The sequence below is a fragment of the Haliotis cracherodii genome, unplaced genomic scaffold (assembly GCF_022045235.1).
Source record: "Haliotis cracherodii isolate W230 unplaced genomic scaffold, xgHalCrac1.p SCAF_11, whole genome shotgun sequence".
In the NCBI taxonomy this organism is placed as follows: domain Eukaryota; kingdom Metazoa; phylum Mollusca; class Gastropoda; order Lepetellida; family Haliotidae; genus Haliotis; species Haliotis cracherodii.
In genome coordinates, this window is record NW_027266266.1 from 5,228,829 (window position 1) to 5,248,615 (window position 19,787).

At 39.7% G+C, this 19,787-nt stretch overlaps 1 protein-coding gene across 1 annotated transcript in view; it reads left to right on the forward strand.

Annotated features, from left to right (window-relative positions):
• The window catches only part of LOC139456139 (A disintegrin and metalloproteinase with thrombospondin motifs adt-2-like), a 34,515-nt gene extending 15,207 nt beyond the window's left edge, over positions 1-19,308 (forward strand). Inside the window, exons 2-7 of the mRNA XM_071237676.1 lie at positions 2,808-3,170; positions 11,187-11,405; positions 13,208-13,480; positions 13,989-14,195; positions 14,483-14,555; positions 14,803-19,308. Of these exons, the coding sequence (XP_071093777.1) occupies positions 2,855-3,170; positions 11,187-11,405; positions 13,208-13,480; positions 13,989-14,195; positions 14,483-14,555; positions 14,803-15,013 (1,299 nt within the window). The 5' untranslated portion in view covers positions 2,808-2,854 and the 3' untranslated portion in view covers positions 15,014-19,308. The remainder of the gene's footprint in view (positions 1-2,807; positions 3,171-11,186; positions 11,406-13,207; positions 13,481-13,988; positions 14,196-14,482; positions 14,556-14,802) is intronic.
• The last annotated feature ends 479 nt before the right edge of the window (positions 19,309-19,787 follow it).

Here is a 19,787-nt window from a genome sequence, read left to right on the forward strand (position 1 = left end):
GACTGTTTAATAATCTCATACCAACTTTGACTGGAGTAGGTCCAATAGTTTTTCAGATATTGTAGAAAACGTCGGTACCTTAAATTAACTTCCAGACTATGTGTTGCTAACATATTATGTGCCAACAAAAGAGTTTTATGCCATTCCTTTCGGTTACATTCTTTAAACATTAATCATGTGCACCACTATTATTGTGTTAACAAATTACTAGTTTGTGTTCATAATATGTTTGAATGATATCACAAGGAAAGGACGCTGGCTAAAGGTACGGTTTCGACCAACATATGAAGAGCACTCCTGCTATAGTGAGTCTTGTCACAAAATTGGGTTCAGAGGCACGTTCATGCAGTCAGTTACGAATGTGTCCACCTTTTGAGAATTGAAGTGACACCTACGCCTCACTGAAAACACTAAACTTTGATGATGGGCCTTGGTAATGGCATTAAATATCCGAGAAAAGATAAGAATGCAACGTTATTGGAGGATGTGGAAGGATGAGTGAGTGAGTTGGGTTTAACGCCTCTTTTAACAATATTACAGTTTTATCACGGCGTGTGAGCTAGGTTAAGTGATTAACACATATCTCGTATCTCGCACCGTTCAAGTTCCCTTCAATTATAACCATTTGAGTCTTTGCTGTAGCTGTTATACCAACCCGGTTCATAAGGCCGATCTCCTTTACGAAGATATGATGCAACGATCACCTCGACGTATGTAGTCAGATCGGTGCCAGCAGATCGGTGACGAAGGAAACGTGACTCATCAGTGAAACAGACCCTTCTCCATTGACGTACCGCAAAGAGACATGGACGTTGAGGTTCTGCCGTCAGGACTGGCCTTCTGGCTTGGCTGCTCTCGGGGATACCGTAGATCATATACGCCTCAGTTGACAGGGACGTACAGACTGTGACTGCTACTATCTGTACTATGTGTTGATGATGCGTCGTTCGAATCCATATGTCTCGGCGAGGGATTGTCACGGTTGGTTTCCACAACTGGAAACGGTCACTGATAGGCTTGCCCTCATCTGGCCTCCACCCTATATCGCCTACACCTCATATGGCTCACTAAATACAAATGGTTACTTCCACACCCCTGTTGTGTAGAATGGTACTGTCCATTAACCCATTAATGATTTCATTCATTAATATGAATTAATGACCTGAGTACATGAGCCTTTGAACTTATCCGATGTTTTCATAGTGGTATCTGATGCTTGAGTTTGTTTTGACTGTTTATACAGGATAACTGGTACCAATCTCATTAAAATCAGATCTTAGTTCTCGCTGCAGCTTAACAAAGATCTGAGGACATCCCATTACGGGTCACGTCAGACCAACCTTTCGCAAACTCTGACCGACCAATGGAATTACTAACAGTCGACATTAGCCAATCAGAAGGCAGCCCTATCGTGCTTTACGGCACTACTTTCAAATTGGCGACTACGCTTCGAAACATATTTTGACAAATTTTCGCTTAAAAATTTGAAACCTGAACAAAAGAACATTCTCGGATGGCTAATATATGGTCTAGGTTGTATAGATTCAGTCGTTAAGCCCGTAAGTATCGTTCGGAATACCCCGTTTTAAATGTTTTCGAGGCTTCATGATTAGAATCTCATTCCGACTGTCACTTTCACGATCTGGTAAGCGACGCTCTGATTGGTCGGATTTGAAAGGTCGTTCTGACGTGACCCCTAATGCGATCAGATCTTTGTTTAGCGGTAGCTAGATTTAAGATCTGATTTTAATGAGATTGTACTGGTACAGGCTGAATGTCAAGCGGTAACTTGCTGTTCACTGCAAGTGTATCACCACTGGCTGCAATGGCAGATGCAGCACCATTGGAGACCATATTACATCAACCAAGCCTCACAGTCACCCACCTACCGAGAATGTAGAACACATCCGCATCATCGCCAGAATGAAGGAGCAAGTGAAGACAGACATCATCCCTGTTCAGCAGATCTACAACGCCGAACTCGACCGAGCTGACAAAAATGTTGCGGCCACGATGACGTCCTTACCCAGTGTACAGGCTGCTCTCTACCGACACCGCTCCAAGTCCATCCAACCTCTCCCAGAATCCCAAGCACATGGGTGGACTTCAATGCCACGCTCCCTCGAGCCCTGTGGAATCAACACGAGAACACCGGTCCACGCTCCAACAACCATCTTGAAGGTTTCCACAACGGCCTGAAGAAGAGAATGCCGAGAGCCCATCCCAACATCTTCCAGTTTGTCAAAGAACTCAAGAAGATCGAGACAGCAGATAAGTGGTCAAGAAGGCAGATTGGACTGGGTGGTGCCATGAGACCTCGTGCTCGTGTTAACAGAGACCGAGATGCAAGGATCGAGAGACTGAAGCAGCAGCTTGCTTCTGGCAGAAGATCAGTGATCAAGTTTCTGGATGCAGTTGGACATTTCATCAAATTACAGTAATGTTGCTAGTAATGATGTAGTGCTAATGTTATAAAACATGATGAGGATGGATATAAATGTACAGTGCTATAATAATACATGTGTATTTATGATATTTGATGTTGTGAAAACATTTGAGTTGTGAAGATGATCTCATATGCAAAACGAAATTACAGTATCAAAAGTCATTTAATTCTTTGTTATCTTGTTGGAAGAGTTCATTTTACTTAAGGGATAAGGGTACAAGTGTGATGTGCACTCATCCATAAATTTGTTTTGATAGTAGTGTAGGCGATATGAGGTGTAGGCCAGGTGAGGACATTGTGTACAGCGACGCCAGTCGCATTTGAATAAACCATAAGATAACACTGTTTTCCCATTTTTCAGGAAAGTGTTGCCATCGCACGATACTTGGGTTCAGTCACACTGCTGACATGACTCTCCTGAAGGTGTACGTCGCCGTGGTGCTGCCCCTGGTGGTGGACTGTGTGTGTGAACCCGGGCTTCAGGCCTGTGAGTGGGAGTCCTGGGGTGTGTGGAGCTCCTGTACCAGAACATGTGCTGGGGTGAGAACCAGAACACGGAAGATGTGCTGTGGAGTTCATATTCCAGACTGTATCAGTGGATGTCACCGACCAAACACGTCCGTGGAGACGGAATATTGTGAGACACACTGCCCTAATGGTGGAAGCTTCATCGATGGCTACTGTCACTGTCCTCCTCTCAGATATGGAGTTTGTTGTGAACGAGGTATGTTTATCGTTTGTTTTCAGTCATTAGGTTTGCCAAACATCTCATTCGCCTGCTGGTTTTAGATGAAATGCCAATTTCACATAAACAGCATTAATGTTGTATATGTAATTAATTTCTTTATGTGAATATGGGGGAAGAGGTGTCCTAGTCTCTTGAGACTTCGTTTTGGAGGCAATAGACACGCATTATAATACTTTTGATATATTATCGATTGCTATCTGCAAATTCTGCAAGTTCTGTAAGTAAAATAGGTGTCTGTTTCTTGTAATTGCAATATTTCTTTCGACTTTGCAAACAGACGATAGATACCAAATACAGTAACATATCTTGATAGTACGGCGTCAGCTGTTATTCCAGTTCTCTCCAGGAACCATTTGTAACGTCATATTCAATATAAACATACAAAAAGAGCTAATATTAGTGTCAATGAGTTTCTTTTTGCACAATTGCTCTTTTGTATAAATATTCTTATACATAACTTTAGACTGGAATTGTTTTAATTTTGTGTCTCTTGTTCATTTTCTATATTGATTAAATATATCCTCCCAAACCAAAGACTCTGTTAGTTGCCTTTGCCATTTAAAGCATACATGGGGTACATTACCAATTTCAAATAAGATGTCATAAAATTGTCTACCGCCTTTACTTTGATTTGATCTTAATAAAAGTGCCAGACATGCTCTTGGAACACCTAAATAATAGACTCAGGGGTATTTTGATTTAGATGTTGTAGATCAGGTCTTGGTCTTGTTTTAGGATGACAAACCTATCTGCTGGTACAGAAAGTGAGACGACACCTATAAATACGGTGGCGCCGACTTTTCTGCACCAGCAGATGGGTTGGATGGGTGATGTGGCTTGGTGTTGAAAGAAGGTCATGTAGATCTCAGTTAGGATTGGAGAAAGTGGGAACCCCATGGTTAGGCCGCGAATCTGATCTAAATAATACCTCCAGGTGATGTAGGTAGAAATGATGCAGGCGGTGGTCAGGTCAACAAAATATACAACAAAGCCAAAAAACAGTTCGATAGTCATAAGAAATCTCTGCTTAGGCTGAAAAAAAATTGGTTCTCAGGCTATAGCGTTTGAAAATATCGTGCAATTGGGCGGCTGCTTTTTTGTTTTTGTTTTTACTCTTGGTTTTGTACAAACAAGTAAGAATCCGAAACCGCATATGGCTGCGTATAAGGCGAGTTTTTCATAACTAGAATTTGGATGTTTTTTTCACCAACACAAACACATTACTGTGAGCATGTAACACCGGAAATACCATGTCAGCAAATCCGTGCCGAAGTAGGCAAATTAATCATGTAATTACACTGTCTGGTTGTAAAAAGAGTTAATAATATTTCTGGATTTATATTTGTAATCTTTTTTATTAATTTTATTCAACATTTCATTCAATATTGTTTCACTTCATTTCGGCGAAATCGCATGTGAAGTGATAGGAAGAACGTACAGCAACCACGGTCATATTACCGCTATTATCATAAATTATCATAAATGCCATGCACTGAATCGCTGAAAGTCCTATTTGTTGTACTTTGACTATTATATGCCAACATAAAGTTTTCGCAATCGCGGCCGCGGAAGCATCGACGGTGATTGGTCAAATTCTTCCATACGAAAACATATACGGCAATAGCGATCAATTGAACCAAAGTGCTACGCTGATGGTTATTAATTTATTTCACATATATTTAGTAAAGCTGCAACTAACATGATATTGGAATAAATTATTCCTGATCAACTAATAGTTTTAGATACAATTCTTCCACTCATTGTATCAAAAAAAAATAAAGTTATGTTATTGTTATCAAGAAAAGCGTGTTCAGCTGATTGCTACTTCCGGCTCAGTTCACGAGATAACACACACGGTAATCTTAATCTCTGCATATAAAACAATGCCAATCAGAACAAGAAATACAATTTAATCGGTAAATCATCATGTCTAGTGATGTTTTATCTCAAATTTCAAATTTGTATTGGCCAAGTTAAATTGTTATGATCTGTTCGTTTTCCTGAATTCGCTGATGAAGTAAAGAACACGACCATCACAGAAAACAAAGTGTCTGCACTCTTCAAAGATTGTCTTAAATTAGGGGACATCTCTGTTACTGGTGTGGAGCGAAAGAAAAGCGCCAGTAAAAGACCAGGCATAGTGATTGTGCAGGTCAGCAATGCTGAGCAGAAATCAAGAATAATGAAAAATAAGTCAAAGTTAAAGCAACACAAGCGATACGAAAATATCTACATTGAGAACAACATGTCTCCTGTCGAGTTGAAGACACAGTCTAGTCTTTTGACCCTTGTAAAAGAACTAGATAAACAAGACAAATTCTATGTTAAAGGCAGCAGTATTTTTAAAAGGAAGGCACAGAATTAGGATTTGCGACTGTGCCATTGGAATTGTGCTGGTTGGTCCACAAAAAGTAACGAAAACTCTATTTTCAGAGAAAATCTTATCAAGGCTAGTGAATATGATATCATTTCCCTCTGTGAAACATTTTTACGCGACGATGAACAAATACAAGTTGAGGGTTATAAATGGTTCGGTCATAATAGAAAACAAGTTGACAAGAAAGCTAAACGGGGCTCAGGAGGCGTAGGATTCCTTATCAAGAACAGCTTAACCAAAGTGTTCAAAATATCAGTTTTAGATGATACAATTGAAGATATCTTATGGCTAAAATTAGAAGCCCGTGACATCACCCTCTGTGCATGTGCGTGCTATCTCCCACCTGCAGGATCATCTCGTGCAAGGGACCCGGATCTGTTCTTCAGTGACTTGCTACACCAGGTGTACACATATCAGAATGAAGGTATCTTGTGTGTGTGGAGATTTCAATGCTAGATGTGGAATTCAAATGGATTACATTGAGGGAGTGGACAAAATACATCCCAGGTCAGTCAATGATTGCAATGAAAATAGCTATGGAGCTATGTTTATCGACTTCCTTTGTGATGTCAACTTCTGTATGTTGAACGGGAGGGTTGGTGACAGGAACGACTTTACGTATGTGTGTACTACAGGGCGATCGGTCGTTGACTATGTTGTAGTACCGCACGAGCACATTTGTCACTTCACAGAATTTAAAGTTAAACCTATGTCAAGTATTATATCTGTGCTTAATATTCCCGTGCCTGACAAAATCCCAGATCATTCTGTGCTCGAATTCAAAGTTGCTATCAATGTTTTTGATCGGTACACTGTTGGTATTGCCCCAGATCGTCCTGAGAGACCCGCTCATAGACCAGATATCCCTTACGGTTTCTTGATATCTCATGACGATGTGGTTCGTTTACAAGACTGTATCAGACGCATTGAATCCAGTTTGAATGCACACAATCGTCTTAATGAAGCTTACGACAAATTCACATCTTTTTTCCAACACGAGCTTAACAAATGCGCAAAATCTAAAGCGGTTAATAATCATAATGTTAAAAAACGTAAACCATATTGGAACGACGAGTTACAGCGTCAGTGGACACTAACATGCGCTCGAGAAAGGGAGTGGTTAGCATGTAGATCACCAGGCGTGAAACGAGCCAATCATCAGTTATATATCAGTCAGAGAAAATACTTTGATAAACTACATAGAAAATATAAACGTTCCTATCAGCTAGAAAAGCAGAAGAAACTGACAGACTCGTTTGATAATACTGACACAAGAGATTTCTGGAAAATGATTGGTAGATTAGGTGTAGCTAACGACCGTACAGGTAATTTGCCCTTTCAGGTCAGAGACACCGAAGGAAATATTGTTTGTGATACTAGCTCTGTCCTCGAAAGATGGAAGGATGACTTTGAGAATTTATACGGTTACGACCCACACCTTGATAGAAATTTTGATAATGAACACCTGGATAATATAGTGCATGAACTATCCAGTTTTGTTATAACAAAGGAAGATAAAACAAACTGTGATCCCTTGAACGTCCCTATTACGTTGGTGGAAGTAGAGAAGGCAATAGAACGCGCTAAATCCAGAAAGGCGTCGGGTATTGATAATCTTCCTGCTGAGTGTCTGAAAAACCCTGTCTGCGTTGACATATTGTTTAAAATAATGACTCATTGTTTTAATAATGGTGTAGTACCTGATGCTCGGCATTATTCCTATTGCTAAATCTGACACCGATGTTCACAATCCTCTGTCATACAGGGGTATCTCTCTTATTTCTGTACCCTGTAACATTTATTGTGACATTTTAAATGCCAGATTGAGTGAGTGGTGCGAAAGAAATGATATTTTAGCTGAGGAGCAAAATGGCTTCAGAAAAAAGGAGCTGTTTGGATCACCTCTACAGCATTTGAACCATAATCAAAAATAGAAAACAATCAAAATTATCAACATTTTGCAGTTTTATTTACATGAAAAAGGCGTTCGATAATGTAAACAGAGATTGTTTATGGTTTAAAATATTAAAAAAAGGCTTAAACGGAAAAATGTTTGAAGCTGTTAAAAGTTTATACAGCAATGTGAAGTGCACTGTGAGAGTAAATGGTTTGTTTTCACCCTGGTTTAAGGCCCCACGGGGACTAAAGCAAGGATGCCTTGTCTCTCCATTATTGTTCTCTATTTACATTAACGACCTGGCAGCCAATATAAAAAGCATGAACTGTGGTGTTGACGTAAATGATTTAAATATTGGTATTATGTTATATGCTGATGATATTTTATTATTGGCGCCCACGGAGGACAAACTGCAAAATATGTTAAACGTGGTCAATGAATGGTGTCAAAAGTGGAGACTTACAAAAAACTAAGATTGTTCATTTTAGGCCTACCAATACAAATTGCTCCACAACCAACTTCTCAATTGGAGAAACTCTTTTGAAGTATAGTAACAATTATAAATATCTTGGTTTGTGGCTCAACGAACACATGGACTTTAAGTTCACAATAAATGAACTGGCTAAATCGGCAAGCCGAGCTTTTGGTGTTTTATGTACAAAATATTTTGATGCTGGTGGTTTTACTTATGCAATTTACACTAAATTGTATGAATCCTTCGTTCAGCCTATTATGCAATGTTGTGCTTCCATCTGGGGACTGTATGAACATAAAAAGTTAAACACTCTGCAAAACAAAACATGTAAAAAATGTTCTCGGCCTTAGACGTAATGCGTCAAATGTCGCCGCCAGGGGAGACATGGGTTGGAAATCATGTGTCACTAAGCAACGCATAGAAGTATTTCGTTTATTCTTCCGCCTTAACAGTATGGAAATTACAAGATTGCCCCGTGTCATTCATGCTTGGTCAAGTAAAAGAGGGCGCTCATGGGAAAAGGAGGTTTACAAGCTAGCTAGAAACTTAAACGTCGTCGACTTGATCGATGTCCATTCGATGACACGTGGCCAGTTCACTCTCATTAAGCAAAAATTATTTCAAGTTGATGAAACTGCTTGGTTTTCAGAGCTGTGGAATGATGCTAATAACCCTAATGGTAATAAGCTGAGGACCTATAGATTGCTTAAGAAGGATCTAGCGGCTGAGCCCTATGTCTTATCAAATTATATCCATAGAAACACCAGAAAATATTTGGCACTTTTACGCAGTGGCAGCCTCCCCATTAACATTGAAAAAATGAGGTACAGTCGTCCCCTTGTCCCCCTTCAGGATAGAACTTGCCCTTTTTGTTTTAATTCAGTAGAGGCTGCAGAGGTCCACTTCTTAATTGATTGTAACATGTATGATGATTTACGTTATGATGTAATGAACGATATGTGTGAATGTATGCCAGATTTTAAAAACTCATCTTCAACCGAGAAAGTTATATAATTACTCAGATGTGAATACGGGTGTTATACTCTTTGTAAGCTAATTGATCAAATGTTCCACAGACGCTTGTCACTCATTTGATTCTGTGTGCGCTTTTCTGGATGTATGTCATTATGCTTGCGAATTGTAGTTTTTCTTCTTGTGATCAATGTTATACTTGTAATGCTTATGTTGAGTGTCGGTGAGGATAAATGCACCCCTGTGTGTGTGTGTGTGGGGGGGGGGGGGGGGGGGGGGGGGGGGCGTATAATCTAGGTATGGTGTATGTGTACGTGTACTTGTGCGTGTGTGTGTGTGTGTGCGTGTGTGTGTGTGGTATGGTGTGGGGTGGGTGGGTGGGTACCTACGTGTTTGTGTATGATAGTGTGCGTTACTTTATAAGTAATTTGGCGTGTGTGTGTGCGTGTGCGTGCGAGCGTGCGTGTTCATAACCCAACCTTAATTTTAAACATTGTGTTAGTATATGTCTTATTTTACCTTACCCAGATCATGACGTTATAATTTGCTTTTATGTCTAGTGTCTTGTAGGCCATACCTGGTCGGATGTTATATTTTACTGTTCGTGTACGTGTTTTAGTATGAAGTGTATATAACATGTGACACTATAATAAACATTATTCTCTCATTCTCTCTGTAATTTTATTCTGCGGAAGACAAACACGTTTTTATTGCAAATGTAGGGACGTTGTATGCACTTGTCAAGTTCTTAATTCCGATTCGCTTTATAGACGGGGTATATAAATTAGCATTTCCCGCTTATTTTACGAGACAAATACACATGTAATTGTAAATCTTTACCTTGGGTATGAAACATTGTCCCGCAAACAGTACACAAATACTATAGAATTTGTAAATCATCATGTCTGGTGATGTTTTATCGCAAATTTAATGTTTTCATTTACCAAACAGCAAAACAAGCACACTAAAGTACTCACGGAAATGAAAAAAACTGTTTTTTCGACCTCTGATCTTAAATAAATGCAGTTAATATACAAAATATGTAAATTTTCAAACAACTAAATTAGTACTAATTGGGTCGTGGCACAAATACAGCGTATCAAATGTTTTTATGCTTTTTTACACGTAAAAGTGTGTAAAAATGTGAATAAAACAGACTATTGTGAAACAGGGCATAACCAGGTGTAAGTATATCAAGGTGACCTATGACACCTTGACGACAGGTGAGAATAGGTGCATAATGCCTATAGTCTGTATCTGCTATGTCAAGCAAATCCAGACTAGTACTTTTCGAGTTGTTTTGTTATTTCGTATTTACAGCTACGTAACACTTTGTGTCGATTTTTAAATTGAGAAAAACAGGTTTTTTTCATTTCCGTGAGTACCCTTACTCCTATTGTCGTCATAACCATAACTATGATAACACACGAGATGCGCTGTAAAGCAGTGCGCATGAAAAGGGAAGTAACTGCACGTTGAATCGCATTGTTTTTAAGTATTGTAGCATTTCACTTTTGGGGTCGTGTGTTCGAGACGCGGAGTATTTAAGGATTTTTTTAACATGGAAATAAAAACGAAACGTGTGGTGGACTTTGTGATAATGCGGCGGAGCCCTAGAATCAAGAATATTTTTTAGCCTTAAAGCTGAGCCCTGTGTACGATTCCGACTAATCAGGAGCACTTCATGTCGAGCAGTATTCCAGCAGCTCCAGCCCTTGGTGTTTACATTCCACAACGTTTACATTTGTACTGCCACTCTATTCTGTACTGCCATTGCCATTACTTGGCGGTAATATGTATTGATTTGTAAACCTAGTTAATATTATGATACAATGTTAATTTATAACACTTCTTTGATATTTGTTAATAAAATATTACACAATGAAACCTTTCGCTTATAGATACCTGGATTAATTTATTTTTTCAATTTCGAAGCTGACACGTAACAGTATCTTAAATGTAATAAATGTGGATATTATATTGAGGCATACATTACTCGAAGAAATTATGTCGATAATATCTTTTTTGTGACTTATATTTGCATTTATGCTTCAGTTCATTTGCTGTTGTTCTCAACAAAATAATTCTAGTTTCCTTGAGGCGAGTCAGAGAAGGCATTTAGAAGCCGTTCGTTTATTTATGTTTGTTTGGTTATAAACAGATCAGATGATCGGCGAAATCGTTTTTTTGTGTTAAAAGTCAAAATAGTAAAGAATTGCAGGATATCTAAACATAAGGACATAACAAACCTCGCATTCATATGTTTACCAGGCGAGACAACTGCATCTGGTGACTGTGCCCGACACTGCACGTGGTTTAACTGGTTCTCATGGGGAGGCTGTAGCACAGGCTGTGGCTGTGGAACACGAACCAGGGAAAGATGGCGCTGCTGTCAAAAAGGGATGACAGTGAATACGTGTTCTGAGGACTGCAACTTCCGGGGGACCAGTACTGACACGAGGGCCTGCACCCAAGAGTGCATCAGGAATGGTTAGGGGCAAGGGTCTAATTGTATAGACGATTGAATCATTACGGGTAAATTATACTTCAGAGAAAACGTGTAACACCGTGAGAAAGAAATGATTAGACAAATACAAAGGTCCATTGCATGATTAGACTTCAACAGCCAAAGCAGACAGCAAAATAGCCCTCTTATACAACCGGTAGCAATTCCCATGCTATCAAATTTATCAAATCCTCTCGAAGAGACATCAGAATTTCAGGATTTCATTGAAAAAAAGACCCGTGAAGATCCGGGGTAGAATAGGTCTTCAGCAACCCATGCTTGCCGTAAAAGGCGACAATGCGTGTCGTAAAAGGCGACTAAAGGGATCGGGTGGCCAGGCTCGCTGACTTGGTTGATGCATGTCATCGATCCCAATTGTGTGGATCGATGCTCATGATATCAATCACTGGATTGTCAGGTTCAGACTCGATTATTTATATATTACAGACCGCCGTCATATAGCTGAAATATTGCTGAGTGCGGCAAAACAACAAACCAACAAAAAGATAACACCCTAAAGCTATAGAAATCCGCCTTCACCAACGTCTAATCACCAGAGATAAAGGAAATTACATCTCACCTGCCTATGAAGATCTACTTCAGCACCCACTCGTCTTTGCACAACTTCCCTATCCCCTTAACCCTTATCCTTACTGTACAACTGTTGTCATTGCCTGTTCTCTATTTGTTATTCTTTCTGTGCATCTGGCCTCAGTCAATTATCTGTGTGCGACTTGGTATCTTGTACCTGTTGTGCTTAATGGTCATCTGCTGCTCATCACGACATGTTTTACATATATATCACTTTTAACTTAGTCGTAGTCACTCTAACTCAAAACGGTGTAAGAATCTACATCGAAACGTCGCTGTATGCAATAAACCAGAAGTTGTTAGCTATAAAGTTGTACGTTTTCATATTTACCCATTAATTTCTATTATACAAATCTAACAGATACAAATGGTTGATTTCCTAGCCCTCTTCACTTTCATCAACTCCCACCCTGCTTCAATTTGTGAATTCGTTTACAGTGTTCGCCTTCCTGACAAAGCCCTTCACTAACATGTCAGGGGCATGTGTTCACCATTTATTGCACCAACACATATCTAACATCCTGTTACAAAGTAACCGTCCTTTACAAAATGCCGATATTTATGTTAACCAGTCGAAAGAAACGAGAACTATCTTGAAACGTCCGAAGTCACACTGTTAATATTATCATCCGAAATTTAACGCGCACAACGACTTGGTGAAATTCTTTCACATGCTAATTGAATCACATTCAAAAGTTCGTAGTTGTCTGTACGTATGTGGGGCGGTCGGGTAGTCTAGTGGTAAAAGCGTTCGCTCGTCACGCCGAAGACGCGGGTTCGATTCCCGACATGGGTACAATGTGTGAAGCCCATTTCCTGTGTCCCCCGCCGTGATATTGTTGGAATATTACTAAAAGCGGCGCAAAACCCATACTCACTCACTGTACGTATGTATACTCAAGTCTTTGAAATGCATTTAGAAGTGATACACAAAAGGAAGAGAATTTATGGATGTCAACTTCTTTATGATGAGGAACACATTTCGGAGTATACTTACTCCTTCATCTTGTGAATAAATGCTATGAGGCAGAGAACATGTATATGTACATGTACCTGTTAATTGAACATAGAGGTTTAAGTGCAAAACGTAATAATGACATAACCACTTGTATACGAAGATGGATAAACATTCTTGTGATGAACAGATGATACATACACTTCACCTGAGCAGGTTTTGAATAATGTCTTCATGTAGACAGGACTCGGACTTGCCCCCTTTGTTCCTGGAACGCGTGGCAGCCATGGAGCAGCTGTAGCCAGACATGTGGAGGAGGTCAAAGGACAAGGTCACGTTCACCCTGCTGCTGTGAAGGACAAACCGTTAAGGACTGCCTGTACGACTGCAGCCTGTCTCAGAATGACACAGTTGAGTCCGAGAGCTGCAATGAAGTTTGTTTCAACAACGGCAGTTTCTCAAGCAGCATCTGTGGCTGTGGACGAGGCTACTCTGGATCCTGCTGCTCTGATGGTAGGGTGCTTCTCTATCTGTTCCTATGTATATGGTGATACACACAAATTTTGGGATACTCAACATGCATGGCCCATAGCGCAGTAAAAGCTGATTCCTCATTTGGGGTATTTGATGTTTTTGTTAATCCGAGTGGCGTAATGTGAGCATCTCTGATTGTGACCAGCCTGGCTGTATATGAATGTAGTAACGATAGAACGGCAGTTTCAAAAGCAGCATCTGTGACTGTGGACGAGGCTGCTCTGGATTCTGCTGCTCTGATGGTAGGATGTTTCTCTATCTGTTCCTATGCATATGGTGATACACATAAATGTTTGGATACACAATAGGCTTCGCGAAGCAAAAGCTTGTATCTCTGTAAGGTTAATTGCAGTGGCGTATTTTAGGTATATCTGACTGTGATGAACTGTATAATGTATTTTGCTTAAACAGGAAGAAGTGACATTAATTCCATTTTGATCATGTCATCATAACTATATTTAATCAATCAAAACTAATTTCATTTCAGAGGTAACAAAAGACAATTGTTCCAAATGCACCTGGGCGATGTGGGAACCATGGGGACTTTGTAATGGTTCCGAGAACGGAGAAGTAACGAGACAACGATCCCTCTGTTGTCGCGTGGGGCAGAAGGAAGACGAGTGTTACGCCCAGTGTAATCGAGAGAGACACGAAACTGTAGACGTGAAACGATGTGACCTATTTGTAGTGAAAGGTTGGTTGAATGAGAAACAGTTACTTGCTGTTAATCTGGAAATTAATGAGTCTCCAAATTAACACGACTGCTGACCCCTAGCCAAGCTAGTATCATAATGTCAGAATACTGTCAAAATAGATCATCTGTAGATGCATATGGACTGCTGTGAAAAAATCTTGGTTTGAATGATTACACAGAAGTCGTAATCAAGCTATTCAGATACTGAAAAACATATACTTCAGGAACGTAATGACATATTCACTAATTTTATTTAGAATATTTAACAACATGGTTAACATTTTCAGATTCAACCCAAATTCACTTCATGTACACAATCATCGCCTCCATCGCTTCCGTCGTCCTTACGTCGCTTGTCTGGTAGGTATTCGTCTATAAACCGTCCTTGGGCCTAACAGTTTAAGGAGAGAGTGAGTGACTTTGAGTTTAACGCTAATTTGAACTGTTGATATGACTTCTAGATACAAGGGTTAGCATACGTCTTCTTAACACAGCGTACCCATTAGGAAAAGGTGTCAGAAGGGATATCGTAAGGTAAAGTAACATATCAGTGCAGAAAGCATGCATTAGAGATGCAGTTGTACGTAATGTCAATATTTACTTTTAGGATCGTCTGTCATTGCATAAAGTATGGGCAGCGAAGAACACCCCCAAATCAGGAACTGTCTGGCGTGGCAAACCATGCTACTGAAATGGACAACTATACCAGTTTGTCTGCTGCGCGAAGAGACGTGGTTCACAACGACTACCAGAAGACATCTGAGGAAGATGATGGATGTGGGCACGTGTATGAAACACCAGAAAACCTTCATATGTAATGCCTACCAGTGATACTGTATCGTGTTAAACGTTTATAAGTTCACAAAAGTGAGTAAGTTGGGTTTTACGCCGCTGTTAGCGTTCTTCCAGACATAGGGGGACGGGTGGCCCAGTCTTCTAAGGCGCCGCGATTCGCTGTGCAAAGTTGCGTCCCTTGGGCACGCCAGAAACCTTTGATTGTGGGTTCGAATCCCGGTCTGCCCCGATTATGTTCCTAGGTTTGTCAGCACCATACCCGTGCCCGTGGGTTTCACCGAAGTGGTAAACGTCTGAGACTCGCATCACTTGGGGCTTTCATCCCACATTAAGCTGACACGCCGTGATATAACTGTAATACTGTTAATAGCGGCGTTAAACCCAACTCACTCACTCACTCTTCCAGACATATTACGGTGTTGGGCAGCAAGAATGAGTTTCACAGATACTAGAAGTACCCTCGTAGGAAGTCTTCGCAGTAAGGGCTCCTCTTACACAAGACACATTATGTCAATATGTTTGCAAAATTTGTTATTTGAAGATGGTATTACAAAAAGATAATAGTTTGAGTGGTTACATAGATTATCATTAATAATAATAATCAGGTAGATGGAGGTTATCACTGGAGTGTTTGGGGAAGAGATGTGTCCTGTATTAGGAATAAACCTTGTAGTTTGGGAGTCTAAACGAGCTAAATAGATACTGTTATCAAAGGGAAGCTACTCTAGGGGAGCGACGTCACGAGTCTGCCTGGCCCGTCATGACGTTTCGCAGCAGGACTACAAAATGAAGTCAGACATCCCACACGGCGACTAATGAAACACATGTCATCAAGCCACTAAGGTCTACAAGCACATATATTGAAACTGATCATGCCATAGCGTCCTCGCTAGTTTTCTTCCCAATTTATCTCTAAAAGTTGCCTATACTCCCATGGAAAGTTGCTTCCCTTTTACACACGGGTGATAGTGATAACAATTATTCCATTAATTTGTCAGGGTTCCAGATCGTCAAGCGAACGCCAAGAGACAAAGGCGACGCCATTAAACACTGAAAGTTTATCGACCTAACCTTTTATATTTGCATATTTAGCCGTACATTACTCCAGCGGATACCGCTTATATCCGTTGCCTTAATCCTGTCGAGAAACCTACCCATTATATGATAACACCATTTACCAATACTAACGAAAATTAACCACAACAATTAGTAGAAATTCTAAATAAAAACAAATCATTTGATTTTAGTTACACACAAACAAAGAACATATCTGTGAGTACATGAAGACCATTTGTCACGCGGACACTTCATGTAATGCCAGGGTAAAGAAGGTGACTGATTGGTTGTATAATTACTTATTTCATATTCATTCAGTGATATAACTCTTGTTTGATTCTGTTTTTCGGATAGCCTCACTACTAAACACGATCGTCATCTTGGGCAAACATATTTACGTGGAAATCATTGAACATATAGCTAAGATAAAACACTAGTCCTGTTAGTATTAAAACGACGCTGAACCTAAATGGGAAGTCAACCAAAATACGGTGCATCCCATTCGACTAAACAGAATCGAAACAGGTGTAGGAGGTGGCGAATAGGCATTGAAACAGTTAGCCTATAATTTGAATTGGACCTATCACAATATGTACTCAAAGTGTAAATTGGTTTGATAAGAAGATATATTACAGTCACATAAAGTACTATTGCTTTGACATGTTATTTCTTCCTTTTGTATCAGTTCTTAATTTCGATAGGTTCTTTATCTTTGTAAAATTAAACATGCCGTTAAATGTAGAAAATATAATCTTATTTAAAATCGTGTAACCTGTTTTCAATAAAATGCTGCTAGTAATATATCATAACGATGCGGTCATGTCCTGCATTTTTTCGCTTTTTACCTTTGTGTTTCAATTATGACATCTTTGGAGTGTAAAACACTCAGTGATTTGTGTGTAATAAGTATAAAGTTGTAGTTTACTTTAGGAACCCATGCTTGCCGTAAAAGGCGACTATGCTTGTCTTAAAAGGCGACTAACGGGATCGGGTGGTCAGGCTCGCTGACTTGGTTGATGCATGTCATCGATCCCAATTGTGAGGATCGATGCGCATGATATTAATCACTGTATTGTCCTGTCCAGACTCGATTATTTACAGACCGCCGTTATATAGCTGGAATATTGCTGAGTACGGTGTTAAACAACAAACCAACCAACAACCAACTACTCTTTGCGCATGAAGCATGACTGCGGGGCTACAGAAGTGATTACTAATGCACTGTAGCCATTGGAACATCACCGCCAATTAGTAATAATGCTCGGGCGTTCAGGGCCACGGCTGTGTTAAGATATAGGCGTTACCATATTCGCAATGCTACGACCGCTTTGTCAAACGGGGCCAAGGTATTTTATTAATCTTCTTTATTGATTAATTTTGTATATTTATTGTTTATCGGCTTACATATACCTCCCATGTTTTACTGCTAAGCTTGATTAAGTTTTATATTCATGAATTATTTTGTTCTTAATTTTTTTTACATTGTTGCTGTTGTTGCCACCTACTGTTTTTATAAACAGCCCACATCAAATACCCCATGTTAAAACCAAATTATAGACCAACAATTTCATATCCTGAAGGAGATTCAGAGTGACAAAACACTCTCCACAAGACTGCATGACAAGAAGGATGACTTCAATTGTCCAACTGTCAAACCTTCCCTTGATGTCGAGCAATATTCCAGCAGCTCCAGCCTTTGGTGTTTACATTTCACTTTTTTTAGATAAAATCGAGCATGATCTTTCCACTAAGGTTTTAAGGAAAGCATACGACTCTTGCTCAGAAGTTGTTCAAACTAGGTTACAACATTCAAAGCTTCAGTTTTATTGCAGACATGTAGAGGACAATTCCAACTTTGACGCATCAGTGAGAAATATTATGCAATGATGTCCGATGCAATTCCCTGTTTTGACGTGTTCCACATGTTCCCGTGTTTGTACAGGTGAACAATTGGTTTGCCTTTGTATGTGTTTGTGACGGGTACCACCGGTGGGGCAGAATACGCTCATCTTTTTGCGAACACATGGTATCATCACTATTTGATAAACACATGCTCATGATATAGACGGAATCGTACTATCGACTCTGCTTTATGCAGGGATTTCTAATGGACATTGACAGTGTTTTGTCACTTATGTTAACCACAACAATGTGTCCAGGGAATGATTCTTTTTAGTAAAACCGAAACATGTTATTTCTTTCAAAGCCCCCCCATAACACCCTCCTATCAACCCACCCCACCCGCAAGATCAATTGGAAGACTACTGGTTGGAACGTCTACATGTACATAACGACACCCGTTAATATGCAACGTATTCATCCAAACGTCTTTACTGACAACGATTGAAATAAACTACTTCTTAAAGTTGAACATGTGACGCAATGTACAAGTGACAGCTCACACGGAAATGCACAACATTGCTAATATATCCTGATGTACCAGCATCGCTTTGAAGAAATATTCAGTAGACGTTCCTGTAAAATGTCGGAAGATGAAACTTGTATGACGAATGAACGTCTTGTGGGTCCATAGCCTATGCTGAAGACATGAACCTTTTTATGGATAAGAATTCATTTATTGTTCCTTACGACGCTTTAATGCTAATTCTTATATTCAAGAATTCCCCCGATGAAGGGGAAGAAGAACCCGTGATACGTCACAACAAACAATAAACAAGTTGTTATCCATAAAAAAGAATTATGTCTTCATGTTGAAACTCTTCACAATTTCATCCAAAAACTTGAAAAGATGACCTGTTAGAGGCTTACACGAAAATGAGAGATTTCTGAAAAAGGCATTTTCAGTTTGTCTTATTGAAATTCCATTCAATATCCTGATATTGAGAGTGTCCTGTTCAACACTCACCATGTTACCGATTCTTTCTTACATTATTGCATATAATCTCTTTGTTATATTTGTAGGTTCTATTGATTTGTTTACTTTATTATTATTATTATTATTATTATTGTTGTTGTTTTTGTTATCTCTCCATCACTGATGTGTGTGTGTGTGTCAAAGAACATTTGCAATATTACCCATGATTTCAGCACATGTTTCACATGTTGTTTCGTATGCTTGATAATATTCACCACACATATCAATCTCTGTTACGTGTGCCAAAACATTAACACGTATCCTATATTATCAAATTTTAAGTTGTTTCCGTTTAAGCAGATTAGAACAACATCTATCTGGCATTGTTACCCGTGTCAACAGCTTTTGTCATTTGTTTCTTATTTTACCTTATATTTCTTGGGCACATATCACGCATCATTAAACTATTTTGCATTCCATAATTAAGTGTATTTTATATTTTTGTGCGAAAATCAGAACTGTACTCACAGATTGTTTCCAGAAGGATTTAAGTGTCTAGTGAGTATTTGAAGGATTACCTTCCATATGAATGGGGTTTATCATCGGGTTCAAGATTATTGCACTCATGTAGCGACGTGCATGCACGTGTGTGTGGCTGCATGTACTAGTCCAGACCAATGTCGATGTTATAGTGCTTGCCCACTGAGATACCATGCGGCAGTTGAAGATGAATACTCCACTCAGACACAGTGTACTGATTACGAGTCGACCAGTCCTTGTATTAGCTTACTAATGTCGAGCGCCAGGCAGTGTAACAAGTACAATATGTTAACGTCTTTTGGTATGACGCGGCCAGGGATCGAAAGCACGACCTTTCGCTCTCTGCGCAGACGCTCTGTCGACAAGACCATAGAGGCGGTCTACTT